Source organism: Seriola aureovittata, chromosome 3 (assembly GCF_021018895.1).
Source record: "Seriola aureovittata isolate HTS-2021-v1 ecotype China chromosome 3, ASM2101889v1, whole genome shotgun sequence".
In the NCBI taxonomy this organism is placed as follows: Eukaryota; Metazoa; Chordata; class Actinopteri; order Carangiformes; family Carangidae; genus Seriola; species Seriola aureovittata.
This window is the reverse complement of record NC_079366.1, coordinates 4,810,865-4,831,504: the sequence shown is the minus strand read 5'-3', so window position 1 is coordinate 4,831,504 and position 20,640 is coordinate 4,810,865. Positions and strand designations below refer to the sequence as shown.

At 33.4% G+C, this 20,640-nt stretch overlaps 1 protein-coding gene across 1 annotated transcript; it reads left to right on the top strand.

The window, feature by feature from the left end:
- The first annotated feature begins 17 nt into the window (after positions 1-17).
- ppp1r27b (protein phosphatase 1, regulatory subunit 27b) lies at positions 18-3,178 on the top strand. The gene is made up of 3 exons (XM_056371628.1): positions 18-1,709; positions 1,820-1,970; positions 2,486-3,178. Exons 1-3 carry the CDS (start codon positions 1,481-1,483, stop codon positions 2,607-2,609), a joined length of 504 nt encoding a protein of 167 aa, XP_056227603.1. The 5' UTR covers positions 18-1,480; the 3' UTR covers positions 2,610-3,178.
- The last annotated feature ends 17,462 nt before the right edge of the window (positions 3,179-20,640 follow it).

The window sequence follows — 20,640 nt, the reverse complement described above, 5'->3', positions numbered from 1 at the left end:
ATAATCAATTATTTACTAACAATGCTGAGAGGCTGCAGCCAGGCTTGCAACTGTGTGAGGATGTACAATGGCACAGCAGAGCTTTGAGCTAAATGCTAACATCATCATGTTGATCATGTCACAGTAACATCACTAACATGTTTAGCAAGTATAATGTTCACTAATGACATCTCAGTTCAGCATGTTAACATCAGCTAATTAACAGAGCACAAAGTACATCTGAGGCTGATGGGAGATATATCTGTCGGGCTGGTTCTGGTTCATAAATCACAGTGTTTGAAAAAGAATTAAAAAATGGACATGTTCAGTACAATTATGACATTTTTCTCCTGTGGGGAACGTGTTTGCACCATGTATAACAATCTGTCCATGTATGTCTGAAGGAAATCTGTGGCAGTAACTCTGAGCCCAGGACAATAAAGTATATCTGGATCTTGACTCAAAACCACAAATGTGAACCTCGGGTGACTGATGAAAAGTTGTCTGGGGATGATGAATGGGCCCAGTTGGTGCACCAACTAACTGGCAGACCAACCCACGCTTCGATTGTGGTTAAAAATGACCATCAAAATTTCCCGGAGCCCAAGGTGACATCTTTAAATTCCTTTCTTCAATTTTCTTTTTTTTGTCTGACAAACATTCAAAGCCACTTAACAAGCATCAAATCCTCACATTTGAAAAGCCTGAACCAGACCATGTTTGGCACTTTTAGAAATATATATTTTTAAATGTTGCATTATCAGTTTCCCTGTAGTCATAAAGACAGTGATGCAAACCATGGATTCATTTGATCATAACCATTCCTGGGTCTCACATCAGCCATTAAGATAGTACATGACTATGAAGCCAGCAGCCTTTCCACACTGTTTATGTCAGCGCAATTGATGGTCAACAGCATACACATGGCACTTCACCCCTGTCTGCCCTTGCCCTTGACACTGACACACTCCAGCAGTAAACCACTTTTATCCTGCTTAGTGTTTACTAGAAGCCTCCAGCCCCCACCACCCCCGAGCTGGCGGGATGTCACCACTAACTTTAAGTGGGCAGCATCTGTGTATGAGGGGGGTGACAGGCAGAGGTTACTGGCTGTCATGTCTTGAGATGTGAGCTGTATCACAGGCTTGTGACAGGTTAGTGGGAGGGCCATGACCAGACGGATACTCATCTTCCAAATTTTGTCACTGGATCTATGAGGTGTTGTGTCTTAGAATAGCCCAACAGAGAGTATAAAGAGACCCGCAGGGAGGCTTGGCCTTCAGAGGAACAGCTCCACTGTTGATATACAAGAGACACTGGACAGAAAGAGAACCACACTGAGAAGAACTGACTGATCTTTCTGCAGGACAACAACTGACTTCTCAGAGATTGAAGAGAATCTGCTCTGATTTTTAAGACTTAAAGGAGGTCGAACTCACTTGGAAACTTGGAATTTGCCAGTTTTTCTGCAAGAACAAAGAGAAGTCTGACTCTGACTAGGATGAAGTACTATCAGTGCCCCGTGTCCCAGACCATGGGAATCAAGGCTTACACCGAGGACTGTGGTGTCCCAGTCAGCTGCAAGAGCTCCGCTTCTCTGAAGCCGATCCGCAGCGTCCACTTCCCCAATGACATTGTTTTCCAGGACTATGTGCGACACGGCGAGCTGGAGAGAATTGGATGTTTCATCCGAGCCAGGAGAGTCAGCCTGGACACCATCTACCACTCTGGTGAGCCTGTGAAACAATAACATAACCCTGATCTGTGAAATGCTCATGCAGATAGAGATCTTGCTTATGACACCACAAACATTATCCTGTGCTCTGCCCTGTATATACAGGCATGGCTGCCATTCATGAGGCCGTCCTGTCTGGGAACCTGGAGTGTGTGAAGCTGCTGGTCCACTACGGAGCAGATATCCACCAGAGAGATGAGGAGGGATGGACCCCACTGCACATGGCCTGCAGTGACGGTTTCCCACACATTGCACGGTGAGCATCTACTCTTTCTTTATATGAAACAGAGCTTGTGTAACTTTTGTTGAACAGTTGCTGCCACAAGTGAGAATTATGGTATAAAAACTAAAACATAGTGCAACAGCAGCAAAAGTGATTGAGTCATAAGCTACTGGTCATACCAGACCAAGTAAAGCTGTAGAAGCAAAATGCCTTTTGTTTGTTTTTTTTTGCTTATGATTTCAACTTTCTATCTTTAAAAAGAAGACTGTGTTATTTTTTCTTTGCACTTTAAAGCCTAACATTACATGTTTATGCTTTGGCAAGCACATACCAACACACACAGGCACAGACACACACACACACTTATTGGCTCCACAGCTCTCTTACGTCACAGCGATAAGACAAGCTGGAGGATCTGCTGCATTCTTGCACCTCACTGACCTTCCTGACACTGAAGTATGGCAGAAACTCGCATTGAGTTTGCCAATGTCGCAAACCAGCAACATTTGATACCTTTCACTAAGCAACGTTATATTGTTTTCTTCCAGCTACCTCCTCTCGCTTGGTGCAGACCCTGAGCTGGAGAACGACTGCGGGGAGAAGCCGGCCGACCTCATCGACCCGGACATCAAGGAGCTGCTGGAGCTCTTCGGGCTGGCAGTCAATGACTGAAAACACCTGGCTCTTAAAACCACTAACTGATGCCCCATCGTCCGACTGCTCTGCAGTAATGGACAGAAAAAGGCCATGTCAGTGCAGCGTCCTGATCTTGTGAGCTGCCTCAGCTCAGGAGTTCAGAGACTGTGGATGTCTGTGGGCTGACAGAGCCGGCTGGCTGCCTCCTGATTGGATTGACTCCTGATTGCTGGCAGAGGATCCCCTCTGATCTCTGATCTTTTATACTGCTGTGAACTGAATGAATGACTTGATTTTAAGTTGTTGATTGTATTTGGCATGTCGCTGGATCTCAGGCTTCTGAATGTTGTGAAACTTGAAGCTGTTGTTTCTGCTCAGCTGATTAGCACCTCTCTGACAGCATGCCCTCCTCTGTAGGCTAAGATTAGAAAAACCATACAGGCTTGTGTTGTCAGCCCTATTAACACATTTGTTTACAGTTGATCAAGTGTTTTTTTTTTGTCTATTCTTGATAAGTTCATGTGACTCAACTGTATTAACTTGTAGTTATTTGATAATGGCTTCTTTTTATACTTTTCTAAATAAATTTTATCAGACTGAACCTATCACTTTGTTTACCATTTCCTTCATTTCCCAGCACAGTGTGAAACAAATCAAGTACTGTAATTAGTGCCACGGGTGCTCAGCTCCGAGGCACTCCTCTACAGCTAGAATAGCTGAGAGGAGTGCCTCTATTAATATTCTGTTTCGGGTTTATTATTCTTCCGCCAAATTTCGGCGCGTAACTCGTCCCGCAGCTTTGAGAAAACCCCGGTAATATATACATCAAAACGTGCGTCTTGATCCCGAAAGGGGTGCTATGACTTTTGGTGTTAAAATTCCAATTTTTCCCAAAGTTATTCCCAATTAACTGGGAATAAATAATGCATTAGAAATGCATTGGAATTTTCTTTAGAAACCCACCTTTTTTCTACAAAATTGCACCTTTTTTCTGAGTCACCCAGCTCTCTCATACCTGCACGTAGAAATGTGATTCAAACTATAAAACGGAGGAAAACTTCTGCTCTCTCAAAAAGACAGGAACTGTTTTTACATAACATGTAAACTTTTCAAACTGTGAGCACTCAAAGGAGGAGTGCAAATCACTTTTTCTTCAAAGTTAGAGTGAAAGCATCAGTTGGCTAGAGTGCGTGAAGCAGTAAAAAATAACCTTTATTTTTATTTTTAACTTGAGCTCACGGCCAAACCGTAAAAAGGAGACAAATAATTCTTTCTGAAAATGTAGACATAGTTGTTGGGATTCATAAAATGTAACTTTGACAGGCAGGGTCTGCACAAAATTTAAACGGGGGTGCCGAGTCCAGCATGCAATACCTGTCTCACTCTCATTGACACCTAATGTAATTGTCTTTTTTTTTCGAAAGAATCTCACTCTGTCTTCGCGCTGAGCTTATTCACTCATTTTAAGGAATATCTGAATAAAATAGAGACTGTAGAAACTTCTGGCTTCAGTGTCTGGCACGGTCTTTTCAGTTTTTGAAAAGAAGTAACGGTTTTCTCATAATTTGCAGTTGTTTTGAAGCCATGTAGAAGCCAAATTCTGGGCAGATTTTCACATTGCCATGGCAACGGCAGCTCCTGACCTGTGTGCGTGCGTGCGTGCGTGCGTGCGTGCGTGCGTGCGCCTAGCAACCAGATAACCAACTCTCCAAGCTCTGCTAGCTTTACATTAGCCGCATGTTAGGTCTTAAATTACATTTAGTTAGGTCTTAAATATGTAAGTCCATTTACTGCTTCCTTCGTTGCTTTTTTTTTTGTTTTGTTAAAAGAGTGAATGAAGTTGTGACGGTCTCCGCTGAGACAGAGGAGAGGAGAAGCTACTAGCCCTCTCTCGCTGTCACTTCTAGTCGCGTTGCTCTCCTCCCCAGTAATGTTAAATTTACCACAGAAAAAAACATAATAGTGGTAATTTAAATAGCGGTTCATGGGATTTATTAACCCTCAGGGGTCCCTCTGTCCTTTTTTGGACATTTTCTTTACTTTTCTTTTTTGATTTGCTGATCATTTTGGCTGTGTTACAGCTGAAGGTATGGATGGAAAAACGTCATAGTATAGTATAAAATTTCAAAAAACGTCATAGTATAATAAGGCATAAAAATGGCACAAAACGTCACAGTATAGTAAGGCAAAAAATGCCAAAAAAAGTCATATTATAGTAGAGCATAAAAATGGCAAAAAACGTCATAGTATTGTATGGCATAAAATTAAAAAAAAACATCATAGTATACTAAGGCATAAAAATGACAAAAAAACGTCATAGTATAGTCAGGCACAAAACGTCACAGTATAGTAAGGCATAAAAATGCCAAAAAAATACATATTATAGTAGAGCATAAAAATGGCAAAAAACGTCATAGTATAGTATGGCATAAAATTTCAAAAAACATCATAGTATAATAAGGCATAAAAATGGCAAAAAACGTCATAGTATAGTCAGGCACAAAACGTCACAGTATAGTAAGGCATAAAAATGTCAAAAAAATACATATTATAGTAGAGCATAAAAATGGCAAAAAACGTCATAGTATAGTATGGCATAAAATTTCAAAAAACATCATAGTATAATAAGGCATAAAAATGGCAAAAAACGTCATAGTATAGTCAGGCACAAAACGTCACAGTATTGTAAGGCAAAAAAATGCCAAAAAAAGTCATATTATAGTAGAGCATAAAAATGTCAAAAAACGTCATAGTATTGTATGGCATAAAATTTAAAAAAAACATTATAGTATAATAAGGCATAAAAATGGCAAAAAACGTCATAGTATAGTATGGCATAAAATTTCAAAAAATGTCATAGTATACTAAGGCATAAAAATGACAAAAAAACGTCATAGTATAGTCAGGCACAAAACGTCACAGTATAGTAAGGCATAAAAATGCCAAAAAAATACATATTCTAGTAGAGCATAAAAATGGCAAAAAACGTCATAGTATAGTCAGGCACAAAACGTCACAGTATAGTAAGGCATAAAAATGCCAAAAAAATACATATTATAGTAGAGCATAAAAATGGCAAAAAACGTCATAGTATAGTATGGCATAAAATTTCAAAAAACATCATAGTAAAATAAGGCATAAAAATGGCAAAAAACGTCATAGTATAGTCAGGCACAAAACGTCACAGTATAGTAAGGCAAAAAAATGCCAAAAAAAGTCATATTATAGTAGAGTATAAAAATGTCAAAAAACGTCATAGTATTGTATGGCATAAAATTTCAAAAAAACATCATAGTATAATAAGGCATAAAAATGGCAAAAAACATCATAGTATAGTATGGCATAAAATTTCAAAAAACGTCATAGTATAATAAGGCATAAAAATGCCAAAAAAATACATATTATAGTAGAGCATAAAAATGGCAAAAAACGTCATAGTATAGTATGGCATAAAATTTCAAAAAATGTCATAGTATACTAAGGCATAAAAATGGCAAAAAACGTCATAGTATAGTCAGGCACAAAACGTCACAGTATAGTAAGGCATAAAAATGTCAAAAAAATACATATTATAGTAGAGCATAAAAATGGCAAAAAACGTCATAGTATAGTATGGCATAAAATTTCAAAAAACATCATAGTATAATAAGGCATAAAAATGGCAAAAAACGTCATAGTATAGTCAGGCACAAAACGTCACAGTATTGTAAGGCAAAAAAATGCCAAAAAAAGTCATATTATAGTAGAGCATAAAAATGTCAAAAAACGTCATAGTATTGTATGGCATAAAATTAAAAAAAAACATCATAGTATAATAAGGCATAAAAATGGCAAAAAACGTCATAGTATAGTATGGCATAAAATTTCAAAAAATGTCATAGTATACTAAGGCATAAAAATGACAAAAAAACGTCATAGTATAGTCAGGCACAAAACGTCACAGTATAGTAAGGCATAAAAATGCCAAAAAAATACATATTCTAGTAGAGCATAAAAATGGCAAAAAACGTCATAGTATAGTCAGGCACAAAACGTCACAGTATAGTAAGGCATAAAAATGCCAAAAAAAGTCATATTATAGTAGAGCATAAAAATGGCAAAAAATGTCATAGTATAGTAAGGCATAAAAATGACAAAAAAACGTCATAGTATAGTCAGGCACAAAACGTCACAGTATAGTAAGGCATAAAAATGCCAAAAAAATACATATTCTAGTAGAGCATAAAAATGGCAAAAAACGTCATAGTATAGTCAGGCACAAAACGTCACAGTATAGTAAGGCATAAAAATGCCAAAAAAATACATATTATAGTAGAGCATAAAAATGGCAAAAAACGTCATAGTATAGTATGGCATAAAATTTCAAAAAACATCATAGTATAATAAGGCATAAAAATGGCAAAAAACGTCATAGTATAGTCAGGCACAAAACGTCACAGTATAGTAAGGCAAAAAAATGCCAAAAAAAGTCATATTATAGTAGAGCATAAAAATGGCAAAAAATGTCATAGTATAGTAAGGCATAAAAATGACAAAAAAACGTCATAGTATTGTATGGCATAAAATTTAAAAAAAACATCATAGTATAGTATGGCATAAAAATGGCAAAAAATGTCATAGTATACTAAGGCATAAAAATGACAAAAAAACGTCATAGTATAGTCAGGCACAAAACGTCACAGTATAGTAAGGCATAAAAATGCCAAAAAAATACATATTCTAGTAGAGCATAAAAATGGCAAAAAACGTCATAGTATAGTCAGGCACAAAACGTCACAGTATAGTAAGGCATAAAAATGCCAAAAAAATACATATTATAGTAGAGCATAAAAATGGCAAAAAACGTCATAGTATAGTATGGCATAAAATTTCAAAAAACATCATAGTATAATAAGGCATAAAAATGGCAAAAAACGTCATAGTATAGTCAGGCACAAAACGTCACAGTATAGTAAGGCAAAAAAATGCCAAAAAAAGTCATATTATAGTAGAGCATAAAAATGTCAAAAAACGTCATAGTATTGTATGGCATAAAATTTAAAAAAAACATCATAGTATAATAAGGCATAAAAATGGCAAAAAATGTCATAGTATACTAAGGCATAAAAATGACAAAAAAACGTCATAGTATAGTCAGGCACAAAACGTCACAGTATAGTAAGGCAAACAAATGCCAAAAAAAGTCATATTTTAGTAGAGCATAAAAATGACAAAAAACGTCATAGTATTGTATGGCATAAAATTTCAAAAAAACATCATAGTATAATAAGGCATAAAAATGGCAAAAAACGTCATAGTATAGTATGGCATAAAATTTCAAAAAATGTCATAGTATATTAAGTCATAAAAATGGCAAAAAACATCATAGTATAGTATGGCATAAAACGTCACAGTATAGTAAGGCATAAAAATGCCAAAAAAAGTCATATTCTAGTAGAGCATAAAAATGGCAAAAAACGTCATAGTATGGTCAGGCACAAAACGTCACAGTATAGTAAGGCATAAAAATGCCAAAAAACTTAATTGTATACTATTGCGTGAAAATATCAAAAAACGTCATAGTATAGTCAGGCATAAAAATGCCAAAAAGCATCATAGGACAGTAAAGCCCCAAACCAGGGATTGAACCCATGACCTTGCCAGTGTGAGGCAGCAGTCCTGACCATTGTACAACAATACTTCTACATCGCAAGTTCATAGTATATCAAGGTATTAAGGATATTTTAGTATACTAATCCATGAGATATCACAAAAGATTGTCCATTAGGCATAAAATGTCATGAAAAAATCAAAGTATAGTAATGCAAAAAAATGTCAAAAAACGTAATCATATAGCGTGACTTGAATATGTCAAAAAATGTCATTGTATAGTATGGCATAAAATGTCACAAAAACATAATAGTATATAAAGGCATGAAAGGTCATAAAAACGTCACAGTATACTAAGGCATAAAAATGGCAAAAAACGTCATAGTATGGTCAGGCACAAAACGTCACAGTATAGTAAGGCATAAAAATGCCAAAAAACTTCATTGTATACAATTGCGTGAAAATGTCAAAAAACGTCATAGTATAGTCAGGCATAAAAATGCCAAAAAGCATCATAGGACAGTAAAGCCCCAAACCAGGGATTGAACCCATGACCTTGCCAGTGTGAGGCAGCAGTCCTGACCATTGTACAACAATACTTCTACATCGCAAGTTCATAGTATATCAAGGTATTAAGGATATTTTAGTATACTAATCCATGAGATATCACAAAAGATTGTCCATTAGGCATAAAATGTCATGAAAAAATCAAAGTATAGTAAGGCATAAAAATGGCAAAAAATGTCAAAAAACGTAATCATATAGCGTGACTTGAATATGTCAAAAAATGTCATTGTATAGTATGGCATAAAATGTCACAAAAACATAATAGTATATAAAGGCATGAAAGGTCATAAAAACGTCACAGTATACTAAGGCATAAAAATGGCAAAAAACGTCATAGTATGGTCAGGCACAAAACGTCACAGTATAGTAAGGCATAAAAATGCCAAAAAACTTCATTGTATACAATTGCGTGAAAATGTCAAAAAACGTCATAGTATAGTCAGGCATAAAAATGCCAAAAAGCATCATAGGACAGTAAAGCCCCAAACCAGGGATTGAACCCATGACCTTGCCAGTGTGAGGCAGCAGTCCTGACCATTGTACAACAATACTTCTACATCAGAAGTTCATAGTATATCAAGGTATTAAGGATATTTTAGTATACTAAGCCATGATATATCACAAAAGATTGTCCATTAGGCATAAAATGTCATGAAAACATAATTGTATAGTAAGACATATAAATATCAAAAATCATCATAGTATAGGATGGCGCAAAAATGTCACAGTATATAAAAGCCTGAAACCAGGGTTTGAACCCTTGCCCTTCTCAGTGTGAGAGAATAGTCCTAACCATTCTACCACCATGCTACTGCATTATGAACGCCTTGTATAGAAAGGTATATAAAATATCAGTATACTACTCCGTGACATATCATAAAAAATCATAGTATTGTGAGGCATAAAATATTATAGTATAGTAAGGCATAAAAATGGAAAAACAATTCATCGTATACTGTGGTGTGAAAATATCAAAAAGCATCATCAGAGAGTAAAGCCCCAAACTAAGGTTTGAACCCATGACCTTCTCATTGTGAAGCAACAATCCTAACCATTGTACCACGACGCTACTGCATCAAACTTTAATGGTATAGCAAGATATTAAGAATATCTTAGCATACTAATCCATGATATATCATAAAAGGTTATTGTCCATTAGGCATAGAATGTCATGAAAACATCATTGTATAGTAAGGCATAAAAATGTCAAAAAACATCATAGTTTAGGATGGCGCAAAAATGTCACAGCATATAAAAGCCTAAAAACAGGGTTTGAACCCTTGCCCTTCTCAGTGTGAGGCTATAGTCCTAACCATCATACCACCATGCTGCTGGATCACTAACTCATTGTATAGCAAGGTATATAAAATATCAGTATACTACTCCGTGAAATATCATAAAACGTCAGAGTATTGTAAGGCATAAAACGTCAAAGTATAGTAAGGCATATAAAAATGCCAAAAAACGTAATCGCGTACTGTAGCGTGAAACTATCAAAAAACATCACAGGATTATAAAGTCTAAAACCAGGGTTTGAACCCTTGACCTTCTCAGTGTGAGGGAACAGTCCTAACCATTGCACCACGATGCTGCTGCCTTGCAAAGTCATTGTATAGCAAGATATTTGAAATATCAGTATACTACTCCTTGAAATATCATAGAACATCAGTAAGGCATAAAAATGCCAAAAAAACGTCATTGTATAGTATTGCGTGAAAATTCCCAAAAAACTCATAGTATAGTCAGGCACAAAACGTCACAGTATAGTAAGGCATAAAAATGCCAAAAAAAGTCATATTCTAGTAGAGCATAAAAATGGCAAAAAACGTCATAGTATAGTCAGGCACAAAACGTCACAGTATAGTAAGGCATAAAAATGCCAAAAAAATACATATTATAGTAGAGCATAAAAATGGCAAAAAACGTCATAGTATAGTATGGCATGAAATTTCAAAAAACGTCATAGTATAATAACGCATAAAAATGGCAAAAAACGTCATAGTATAGTCAGGCACAAAACGTCACAGTATAGTAAGGCAAAAAAATGCCAAAAAAAGTCATATTATAGTAGAGCATAAAAATGTCAAAAACGTCATAGTATTGTATGGCATAAAATTTCAAAAAAACATCATAGTAAAATAAGGCATAAAAATGGCAAAAAACGTCATAGTATAGTCAGGCACAAAACGTCACAGTATAGTAAGGCATAAAAATGCCAAAAAAATACATATTATAGTAGAGCATAAAAATGTCAAAAAACGTCATAGTATTGTATGGCATAAAATTTCAAAAAAAGTCATAGTATACTAAGGCATAAAAATGACAAAAAACGTCATAGTATAGTCAGGCACAAAACGTCACAGTATAGTAAGGCATAAAAATGGCAAAAAAATACATATTATAGTAGAGCATAAAAATGGCAAAAAACGTCATAGTATAGTATGGCATGAAATTTCAAAAAACGTCATAGTATAATAACGCATAAAAATGGCAAAAAACGTCATAGTATAGTCAGGCACAAAACGTCACAGTATAGTAAGGCAAAAAAATGCCAAAAAAAATCATATTATAGTAGAGCATAAAAATGTCAAAAAACGTCATAGTATTGTATGGCATAAAATTTCAAAAAAAGTCATAGTATACTAAGGCATAAAAATGACAAAAAAACATCATAGTATAGTCAGGCACAAAACGTCACAGTATAGTAAGGCATAAAAATGCCAAAAAAATACATATTATAGTAGAGCATAAAAATGTCAAAAAACATCATAGTATTGTATGGCATAAAATTTCAAAAAAACATCATAGTATAATAAGGCATAAAAATGGCAAAAAACGTCATAGTATAGTATGGCATAAAATTTCAAAAAAAGTCATACTATAGTAGAGCATAAAAATGTCAAAAAACATCATAGTATAGTATGGCATAAAATTTCAAAAAACGTCATAGTATAATAAGGCATAAAAATGGCAAAAAACGTCATATTTTAGTAGAGCATAAAAATGTCAAAAAACGTCATAGTATTGTATGGTATAAAATTTCAAAAAAACATCATAGTATAATAAGGCATAAAAATGGCAAAAAACGTCATAGTATAGTATGGCATAAAATGTCAAAAAACGTCATAGTATAGTATGGCATAAAATTTCAAAAAATGTCATAGTATATTAAGTCATAAAAATGGCAAAAAACATCATAGTATAGTATGGCATAAAACGTCACAGTATAGTAAGGCATAAAAATGCCAAAAAAATACATATTATAGTAGAGCATAAAAATGTCAAAAAACGTCATAGTATTGTATGGCATAAAATTTCAAAAAAACATCATAGTATAATAAGGCATAAAAATGGCAAAAAACGTCATAGTATAGTATGGCATAAAATTTCAAAAAAACATCATAGTATAATAAGGCATAAAAATGGCAAAAAACGTCATAGTATAGTCAGGCACAAAACGTCACAGTATAGTAAGGCAAACAAATGCCAAAAAAAGTCATATTTTAGTAGAGCATAAAAATGTCAAAAAACGTCATAGTATTGTATGGCATAAAATTTCAAAAAAACATCATAGTATAGTCAGGCACAAAACGTCACAGTATAGTAAGGCAAACAAATGCCAAAAAAAGTCATATTTTAGTAGAGCATAAAAATGACAAAAAACGTCATAGTATTGTATGGCATAAAATTTCAAAAAATGTCATAGTATATTAAGTCATAAAAATGGCAAAAAACATCATAGTATAGTATGGCATAAAACGTCACAGTATAGTAAGGCATAAAAATGCCAAAAAAAGTCATATTCTAGTAGAGCATAAAAATGGCAAAAAACGTCATAGTATGGTCAGGCACAAAACGTCACAGTATAGTAAGGCATAAAAATGCCAAAAAACTTAATTGTATACTATTGCGTGAAAATATCAAAAAACGTCATAGTATAGTCAGGCATAAAAATGCCAAAAAGCATCATAGGACAGTAAAGCCCCAAACCAGGGATTGAACCCATGACCTTGCCAGTGTGAGGCAGCAGTCCTGACCATTGTACAACAATACTTCTACATTGCAAGTTCATAGTATATCAAGGTATTAAGGATATTTTAGTATACTAATCCATGAGATATCACAAAAGATTGTCCATTAGGCATAAAATGTCATGAAAATATCAAAGTATAGTAATGCAAAAAAATGTCAAAAAACGTAATCATATAGCGTGACTTGAATATGTCAAAAAATGTCATTGTATAGTATGGCATAAAATGTCACAAAAACATAATAGTATATAAAGGCATGAAAGGTCATAAAAACGTCACAGTATACTAAGGCATAAAAATGGCAAAAAACGTCATAGTATGGTCAGGCACAAAACGTCACAGTATAGTAAGGCATAAAAATGCCAAAAAACTTCATTGTATACTATTGCGTGAAAATGTCAAAAAACGTCATAGTATAGTCAGGCATAAAAATGCCAAAAAGCATCATTGGACAGTAAAGCCCCAAACCAGGGATTGAACCCATGACCTTGCCAGTGTGAGGCAGCAGTCCTGACCATTGTACAACAATACTTCTACATCAGAAGTTCATAGTATATCAAGGTATTAAGGATATTTTAGTATACTAATCCATGATATATCACAAAAGATTGTCCATTAGGCATAAAATGTCATGAAAACATAATTGTATAGTAAGACATATAAATATCAAAAATCATCATAGTATAGGATGGCGCAAAAATGTCACAGTATATAAAAGCCTGAAACCAGGGTTTGAACCCTTACCCTTCTCAGTGTGAGAGAATAGTCCTAACCATTCTACCACCATGCTACTGCATTATGAACGCCTTGTATAGAAAGGTATATAAAATATCAGTATACTACTCCGTGACATATCATAAAAAATCATAGTATTGTGAGGCATAAAATATTATAGTATAGTAAGGCATAAAAATGGAAAAACAATTCATCGTATACTGTGGTGTGAAAATATTAAAAAGCATCATAAGAGAGTAAAGCCCCAAACTAAGGTTTGAACCCATGACCTTCTCATTGTGAAGCAACAATCCTAACCATTGTACCACGATGCTGCTGCATCACAAATTAATGGTATAGCAAGATATTAAGAATATCTTAGCATACTAATCCATGATATATCATAAAAGGTTATTGTCCATTAGGCATAGAATGTCATGAAAACATCATTGTATAGTAAGGCATAAAAATGTCAAAAAACATCATAGTTTAGGATGGCGCAAAAATGTCACAGCATATAAAAGCCTAAAAACAGGGTTTGAACCCTTGCCCTTCTCAGTGTGAGGCTATAGTCCTAACCATCGTACCACCATGCTGCTGGATCACTAACTCATTGTATAGCAAGGTATATAAAATATCAGTATACTACTCCGTGAAATATCATAAAACGTCATAGTATTGTAAGGCATAAAACGTCAAAGTATAGTAAGGCATATAAAAATGCCAAAAAACTTAATCGCGTACTGTAGCGTGAAACTATCAAAAAACATCACAGGATTATAAAGTCTAAAAACAGGGTTTGAACCCTTGACCTTCTCAGTGTGAGGGAACAGTCCTAACCATTGCACCACGATGCTGCTGCCTTGCAAAGTCATTGTATAGCAAGATATATGAAATATCAGTATACTACTCCTTGAAATATCATAGAACATCAGTAAGGCATAAAAATGCCAAAAAAACGTCATTGTATAGTATTGCGTGAAAATTCCCAAAAAACTCATAGTATAGTCAGGCACAAAACGTCACAGTATAGTAAGGCATAAAAATGCCAAAAAAAGTCATATTCTAGTAGAGCATAAAAATGGCAAAAAACGTCATAGTATAGTCAGGCACAAAACGTCACAGTATAGTAAGGCATAAAAATGGCAAAAAAATACATATTATAGTAGAGCATAAAAATGGCAAAAAACGTCATAGTATAGTCAGGCACAAAACGTCACAGTATAGTAAGGCATAAAAATGCCAAAAAAATACATATTATAGTAGAGCATAAAAATGTCAAAAAACATCATAGTATTGTATGGCATAAAATTTCAAAAAAACATCATAGTATAATAAGGCATAAAAATGGCAAAAAACGTCATAGTATAGTATGGCATAAAATTTCAAAAAAAGTCATACTATAGTAGAGCATAAAAATGGCAAAAAACGTCATAGTATAGTATGGCATAAAATTTCAAAAAAAGTCATACTATAGTAGAGCATAAAAATGTCAAAAAACGTCATATTTTAGTAGAGCATAAAAATGTCAAAAAACGTCATAGTATTGTATGGTATAAAATTTCAAAAAAACATCATAGTATAATAAGGCATAAAAATGGCAAAAAACGTCATAGTATAGTATGGCATAAAATGTCAAAAAACGTCATAGTATAGTATGGCATAAAATTTCAAAAAATGTCATAGTATATTAAGTCATAAAAATGGCAAAAAACATCATAGTATAGTATGGCATAAAACGTCACAGTATAGTAAGGCATAAAAATGCCAAAAAAATACATATTATAGTAGAGCATAAAAATGTCAAAAAACGTCATAGTATTGTATGGCATAAAATTTCAAAAAAACATCATAGTATAATAAGGCATAAAAATGGCAAAAAACGTCATAGTATAGTATGGCATAAAATTTCAAAAAACGTCATAGTATAATAAGGCATAAAAATGGCAAAAAACGTCATAGTATAGTCAGGCACAAAACGTCACAGTATAGTAAGGCAAACAAATGCCAAAAAAAGTCATATTTTAGTAGAGCATAAAAATGTCAAAAAACGTCATAGTATTGTATGGCATAAAATTTCAAAAAACGTCATTGTATAATAAGTCATAAAAATGGCAAAAAACGTCATAGTATAATAAGGCATAAAATGGCAAAAAACGTCATAGTATAATAAGGCATAAAAATGGCAAAAAACGTCATAGTATAGTCAGGCACAAAACGTCACAGTATAGTAAGGCATAAAAATGCCAAAAAAATACATATTATAGTAGAGCATAAAAATGTCAAAAAACGTCATAGTATTGTATGGCATAAAATTTCAAAAAAAGTCATAGTATACTAAGGCATAAAAATGACAAAAAAACATCATAGTATAGTCAGGCACAAAACGTCACAGTATAGTAAGGCATAAAAATGCCAAAAAAATACATATTATAGTAGAGCATAAAAATGTCAAAAAACGTCATAGTATTGTATGGCATAAAATTTCAAAAAAACATCATAGTATAATAAGGCATAAAAATGGCAAAAAACGTCATAGTATAGTATGGCATAAAATTTCAAAAAAAGTCATACTATAGTAGAGCATAAAAATGTCAAAAAACGTCATAGTATAGTATGGCATAAAATTTCAAAAAACGTCATAGTATAATAAGGCATAAAAATGGCAAAAAACGTCATATTTTAGTAGAGCATAAAAATGTCAAAAAACGTCATAGTATTGTATGGTATAAAATTTCAAAAACACATCATAGTATAATAAGGCATAAAAATGGCAAAAAACGTCATAGTATAGTATGGCATAAAATGTCAAAAAACATCATAGTATAGTATGGCATAAAATTTCAAAAAATGTCATAGTATATTAAGTCATAAAAATGGCAAAAAACGTCATAGTATAGTATGGCATAAAATGTCAAAAAACGTCATAGTATAGTATGGCATAAAATTTCAAAAAATGTCATAGTATATTAAGTCATAAAAATGGCAAAAAACGTCATAGTATAGTATGGCATAAAATTTCAAAAAACGTCATAGTATAATAAGGCATAAAAATGGCAAAAAACGTCATAGTATAGTCAGGCACAAAACGTCACAGTATAGTAAGGCATAAAAATGCCAAAAAAATACATATTATAGTAGAGCATAAAAATGTCAAAAAACGTCATAGTATAGTATGGCATAAAACGTCACAGTATAGTAAGGCATAAAAATGCCAAAAAGCATCATAGGACAGTAAAGCCCCAAAATAGGAATTGAACGCATGACCTTGTCAGTGTTAGACAGTAGTCCTGACCATTGTACCACAATACTTCTACATCACAAGTTCATAGTATATCAAGGTATTAAGGATATTTTAGTATACTAATCCATGAGATATCACAAAAGATTGTCCATTAGGCATAAAATGTCATGAAAAAATCAAAGTATAGTAATGCAAAAAAAGTCAAAAAACGTAATCATATAGCGTGACTTGAATATGTCAAAAAATGTCATTGTATAGCATGGCATAAAATGTCACAAAAACATAATAGTATATAAAGGCATGAAAGGTCATAAAAACGTCACAGTATGGTAAGGCATAAAAATGCCAAAAAAAGTCATATTCTAGTAGAGCATAAAAATGGCAAAAAACGTCATAGTATAGTATGGCATAAAATTTCAAAAAACGTCATAGTATAATAAGGCATAAAAATGGCAAAAAACGTCATAGTATAGTATGGCATAAAATTTCAAAAAAAGTCATACTATAGTAGAGCATAAAAATGTCAAAAAAATGTCATAGTATTGTATGGCATAAAATTCAAAAAAACATCATAGTATAATAAGTCATAAAAATGGCAAAAAACGTCATAGTATAGTATGGCATAAAATTTCAAAAAATGTCATAGGACAGTAAAGCCCCAAACCAGGGATTGAACCCATGACCTTGCCAGTGTGAGGCAGCAGTCCTGACCATTGTACAACAATACTTCTGCATCATAAGCTCATGGTATAGCATTATATTAAGGATATTTTAGCATACTAATCCATGATATATCACAAAAGATTGTCCATTAGGCATAAAATGTCATGAAAACATAATTGTATAGTAAGATATATAAATATCAAAAATCATCATAGTATAGGATGGCGCAAAAATGTCACAGTATATAAAAGCCTGAAACCAGGGTTTGAACCCTTGCCCTTCTCAGTGTGAGAGAATAGTCCTAACCATTCTACCACCATGCTGCTGCATTATGAACGCCTTGTATAGAAAGGTATATAAAATATCAGTATACTACTCCGTGACATATCATAAAAAATCATAGTATTGTGAGGCATTAAATATTATAGTATAGTAAGGCATAAAAATGGAAAAACAATTCATCGTATACTGTGGTGTGAAAATATCAAAAAGCATCATAAGAGAGTAAAGCCCCAAACTAGGGTTTGAACCCATGACCTTCTCATTGTGAAGCAACAATCCTAACCATTGTACCACGATGCTGCTGCATCACAATTTAATGGTATAGCAAGATATTAATAATATCTTAGCATACTAATCCATGATATATCATAAAAGGTTATTGTCCATTAGGCATAGAATGTCATGAAAACATCATTGTATAGTAAGGCATAAAAATGTCAAAAAACATCATAGTTTAGGATGGCGCAAAAATGTCACAGCATATAAAAGCCTAAAAACAGGGTTTGAACCCTTGCCCTTCTCAGTGTGAGGCTATAGTCCTAACCATCGTACTACCATGCTGCTGGATCACTACCTCATTGTATAGCAAGGTATATAAAATATCAGTATACTACTCCGTGAAATATCATAAAACGTCATAGTATTGTAAGGCATAAAACGTCAAAGTATAGTAAGGCATATAAAAATGCCAAAAAACGTAATCGCGTTGTGTAGCGTGAAACTATCAAAAAACATCACAGGATTATAAAGTCTAAAACTAGGGTTTGAACCCTCGACCTTCTCAATGTGAGGGAATAGGCCTAACCATTGCACCACGATGCTGCTGCATTGCAAACTCATTGTATAGCAAGATATATGAAATATCAGTATACTACTCCTTGAAATATCATAGAACATCATAGTATAGTAAGGCATAAAAATGCCAAAAAAACGTCATCGTATAATATCGCGTGAAAATTTCAGAAACCTCATAGTATAGTCAGGCATAATATTTCATAAAAACCTCATCATATAGTCTGGCATGAAAATGTAAAGAAATGTCATATCATACTAAGATATAAAAATGTCAAATAACATCATAGCATGGTCAGGTATAAAACGCCATAGCATAGCAAGGCAAAAAAATATCAGAAGAATTATGGTATATTAAGAAATAAAATGACATAGTATATTAAGGCATTAAAATGCCAAAAAACTTCATTGTATAATATGGCGTTAAAATGTAAAAAAAAATCATAGTATAGTATGGCATAAAATTTCAAAAAACATCATACTATAATAAGGCATAAAAATGCTAAAAAACGTCATAGTATACTAAGGTATAAAAATGTCAAAAAAAAGTTTTAGTATAGTAAGGCATAAAACGTCATGATATAGTGAATCATAAAAATGCCCAAAAAATTCATCGGATAGTATGATGTCAAAATGTAAAAAAAACCTCATAGTATAGTATTGCATAAAATTTCAAAAAACTTAATAGTATAGTAAGGCATAAAATTGTCAAAAAATGTCATAGTCCACTATGGCATGAAATTTAAAAAAAAACATCATCATACTGTATGGTGTGAAAATGTCAAAAAACATCACAGTATAGTATGGCATAAAGTTTCAAAAAACGTCATACTATAATAAGGCATAAAAATGCTAAAAATATTCATAGTATACTAAGGTACAAAAATGTCAAAAAACATTATAGTATAGTAAGGGTTAAAACGTCATGGTATAGTCAGGCACAAAAATGCCAAAAATCTCCATCTTATAGTATGGAGTGAAAATTTCAAAAAACGTCACAGTATAGCAAGGCATAAAAATGTCAAAAGACGTCATAATATTGTAAGGCACAAAACATCATAGTATACTAAGGCATAAAAATACCAAAAAACATCAACATATAGTATGGCGAGAAGAGTGGCATTTAATTTAAAAAAAAGTCACAGTATAGTAAGGCATAAAAATGTCAAAAAATGTCATACTACAGTATGGCATAAAATCTCATAAAAACATCATAGTAAGTTCATAAAAATGTATGGTAAGGCATAAAACATCATATTATAGTAAGTATGAAAATGCCAAAAAAACGTCATCAGATTGTATGGCATAGAAATGTCACGGGATAGTAAAGCCCAAAACCAGGGTTTGAACCGTTGACCTTCTCAGCGTGAGGCAATAGTATTAAGCGTTGTACGAGCATGCTGCCGTATCACAAACTCATGGTATAGCAAGGCATAAAATATATCATAGTATATTTATCAGTGAAATATTATGAACCATCCTTTTATGATAAAATGTCATGAAAACATCATAGTATAGTAAGGCATAAAAATGCAAAAAAATTGCACAATAAAGTACAGCATAAAAATATCAAAAAACGAAATAGGATAGTAAAGCCCCAAAACAGGGTTTGAACCGAAGACCTTCCCAGTTTTGGGGAGCAGTCCTAACCATTGTATCACCATGCTGCCCCATCACAAGTTCCTACTATAGCAAAGCATGAAAACATCATAGCATATAGTAAGGCACAAAACGTCATGGTATAGCAAGGCATAAAAATTTCAAAAATTGTCATAGTATAGCAAGGCATAAAAACGCCAAAAACGTAATAATGGAATCATGGAAAAAAAATATCAAAAAACGTCATAGTAAAGTAAGGCATAAAACGTCAAAAAACATCATATCATAGTATGGCATCAAAATGACATAGTATAATAAAGCATAAAAACATTATATTACAGTAAGGTATAAAAAGTCATAGTATAGTAGGACATAAAAATGTCATAGTATAGTAAGACATAAAAACAGTCATAGAATTCATGTTGACATTTTCATGGCTTTTCTCTACAGAAATTCAACTCATAGTTTGACATATCCACCATTTTATGTTTACTTTTGACAATTGACTTGACTGCTAGCCCATAGAAGACAGAAGCCAAGGCCATCTTGCTAGTTTACGTTAACTAACTTGGTTAAATAACATCAG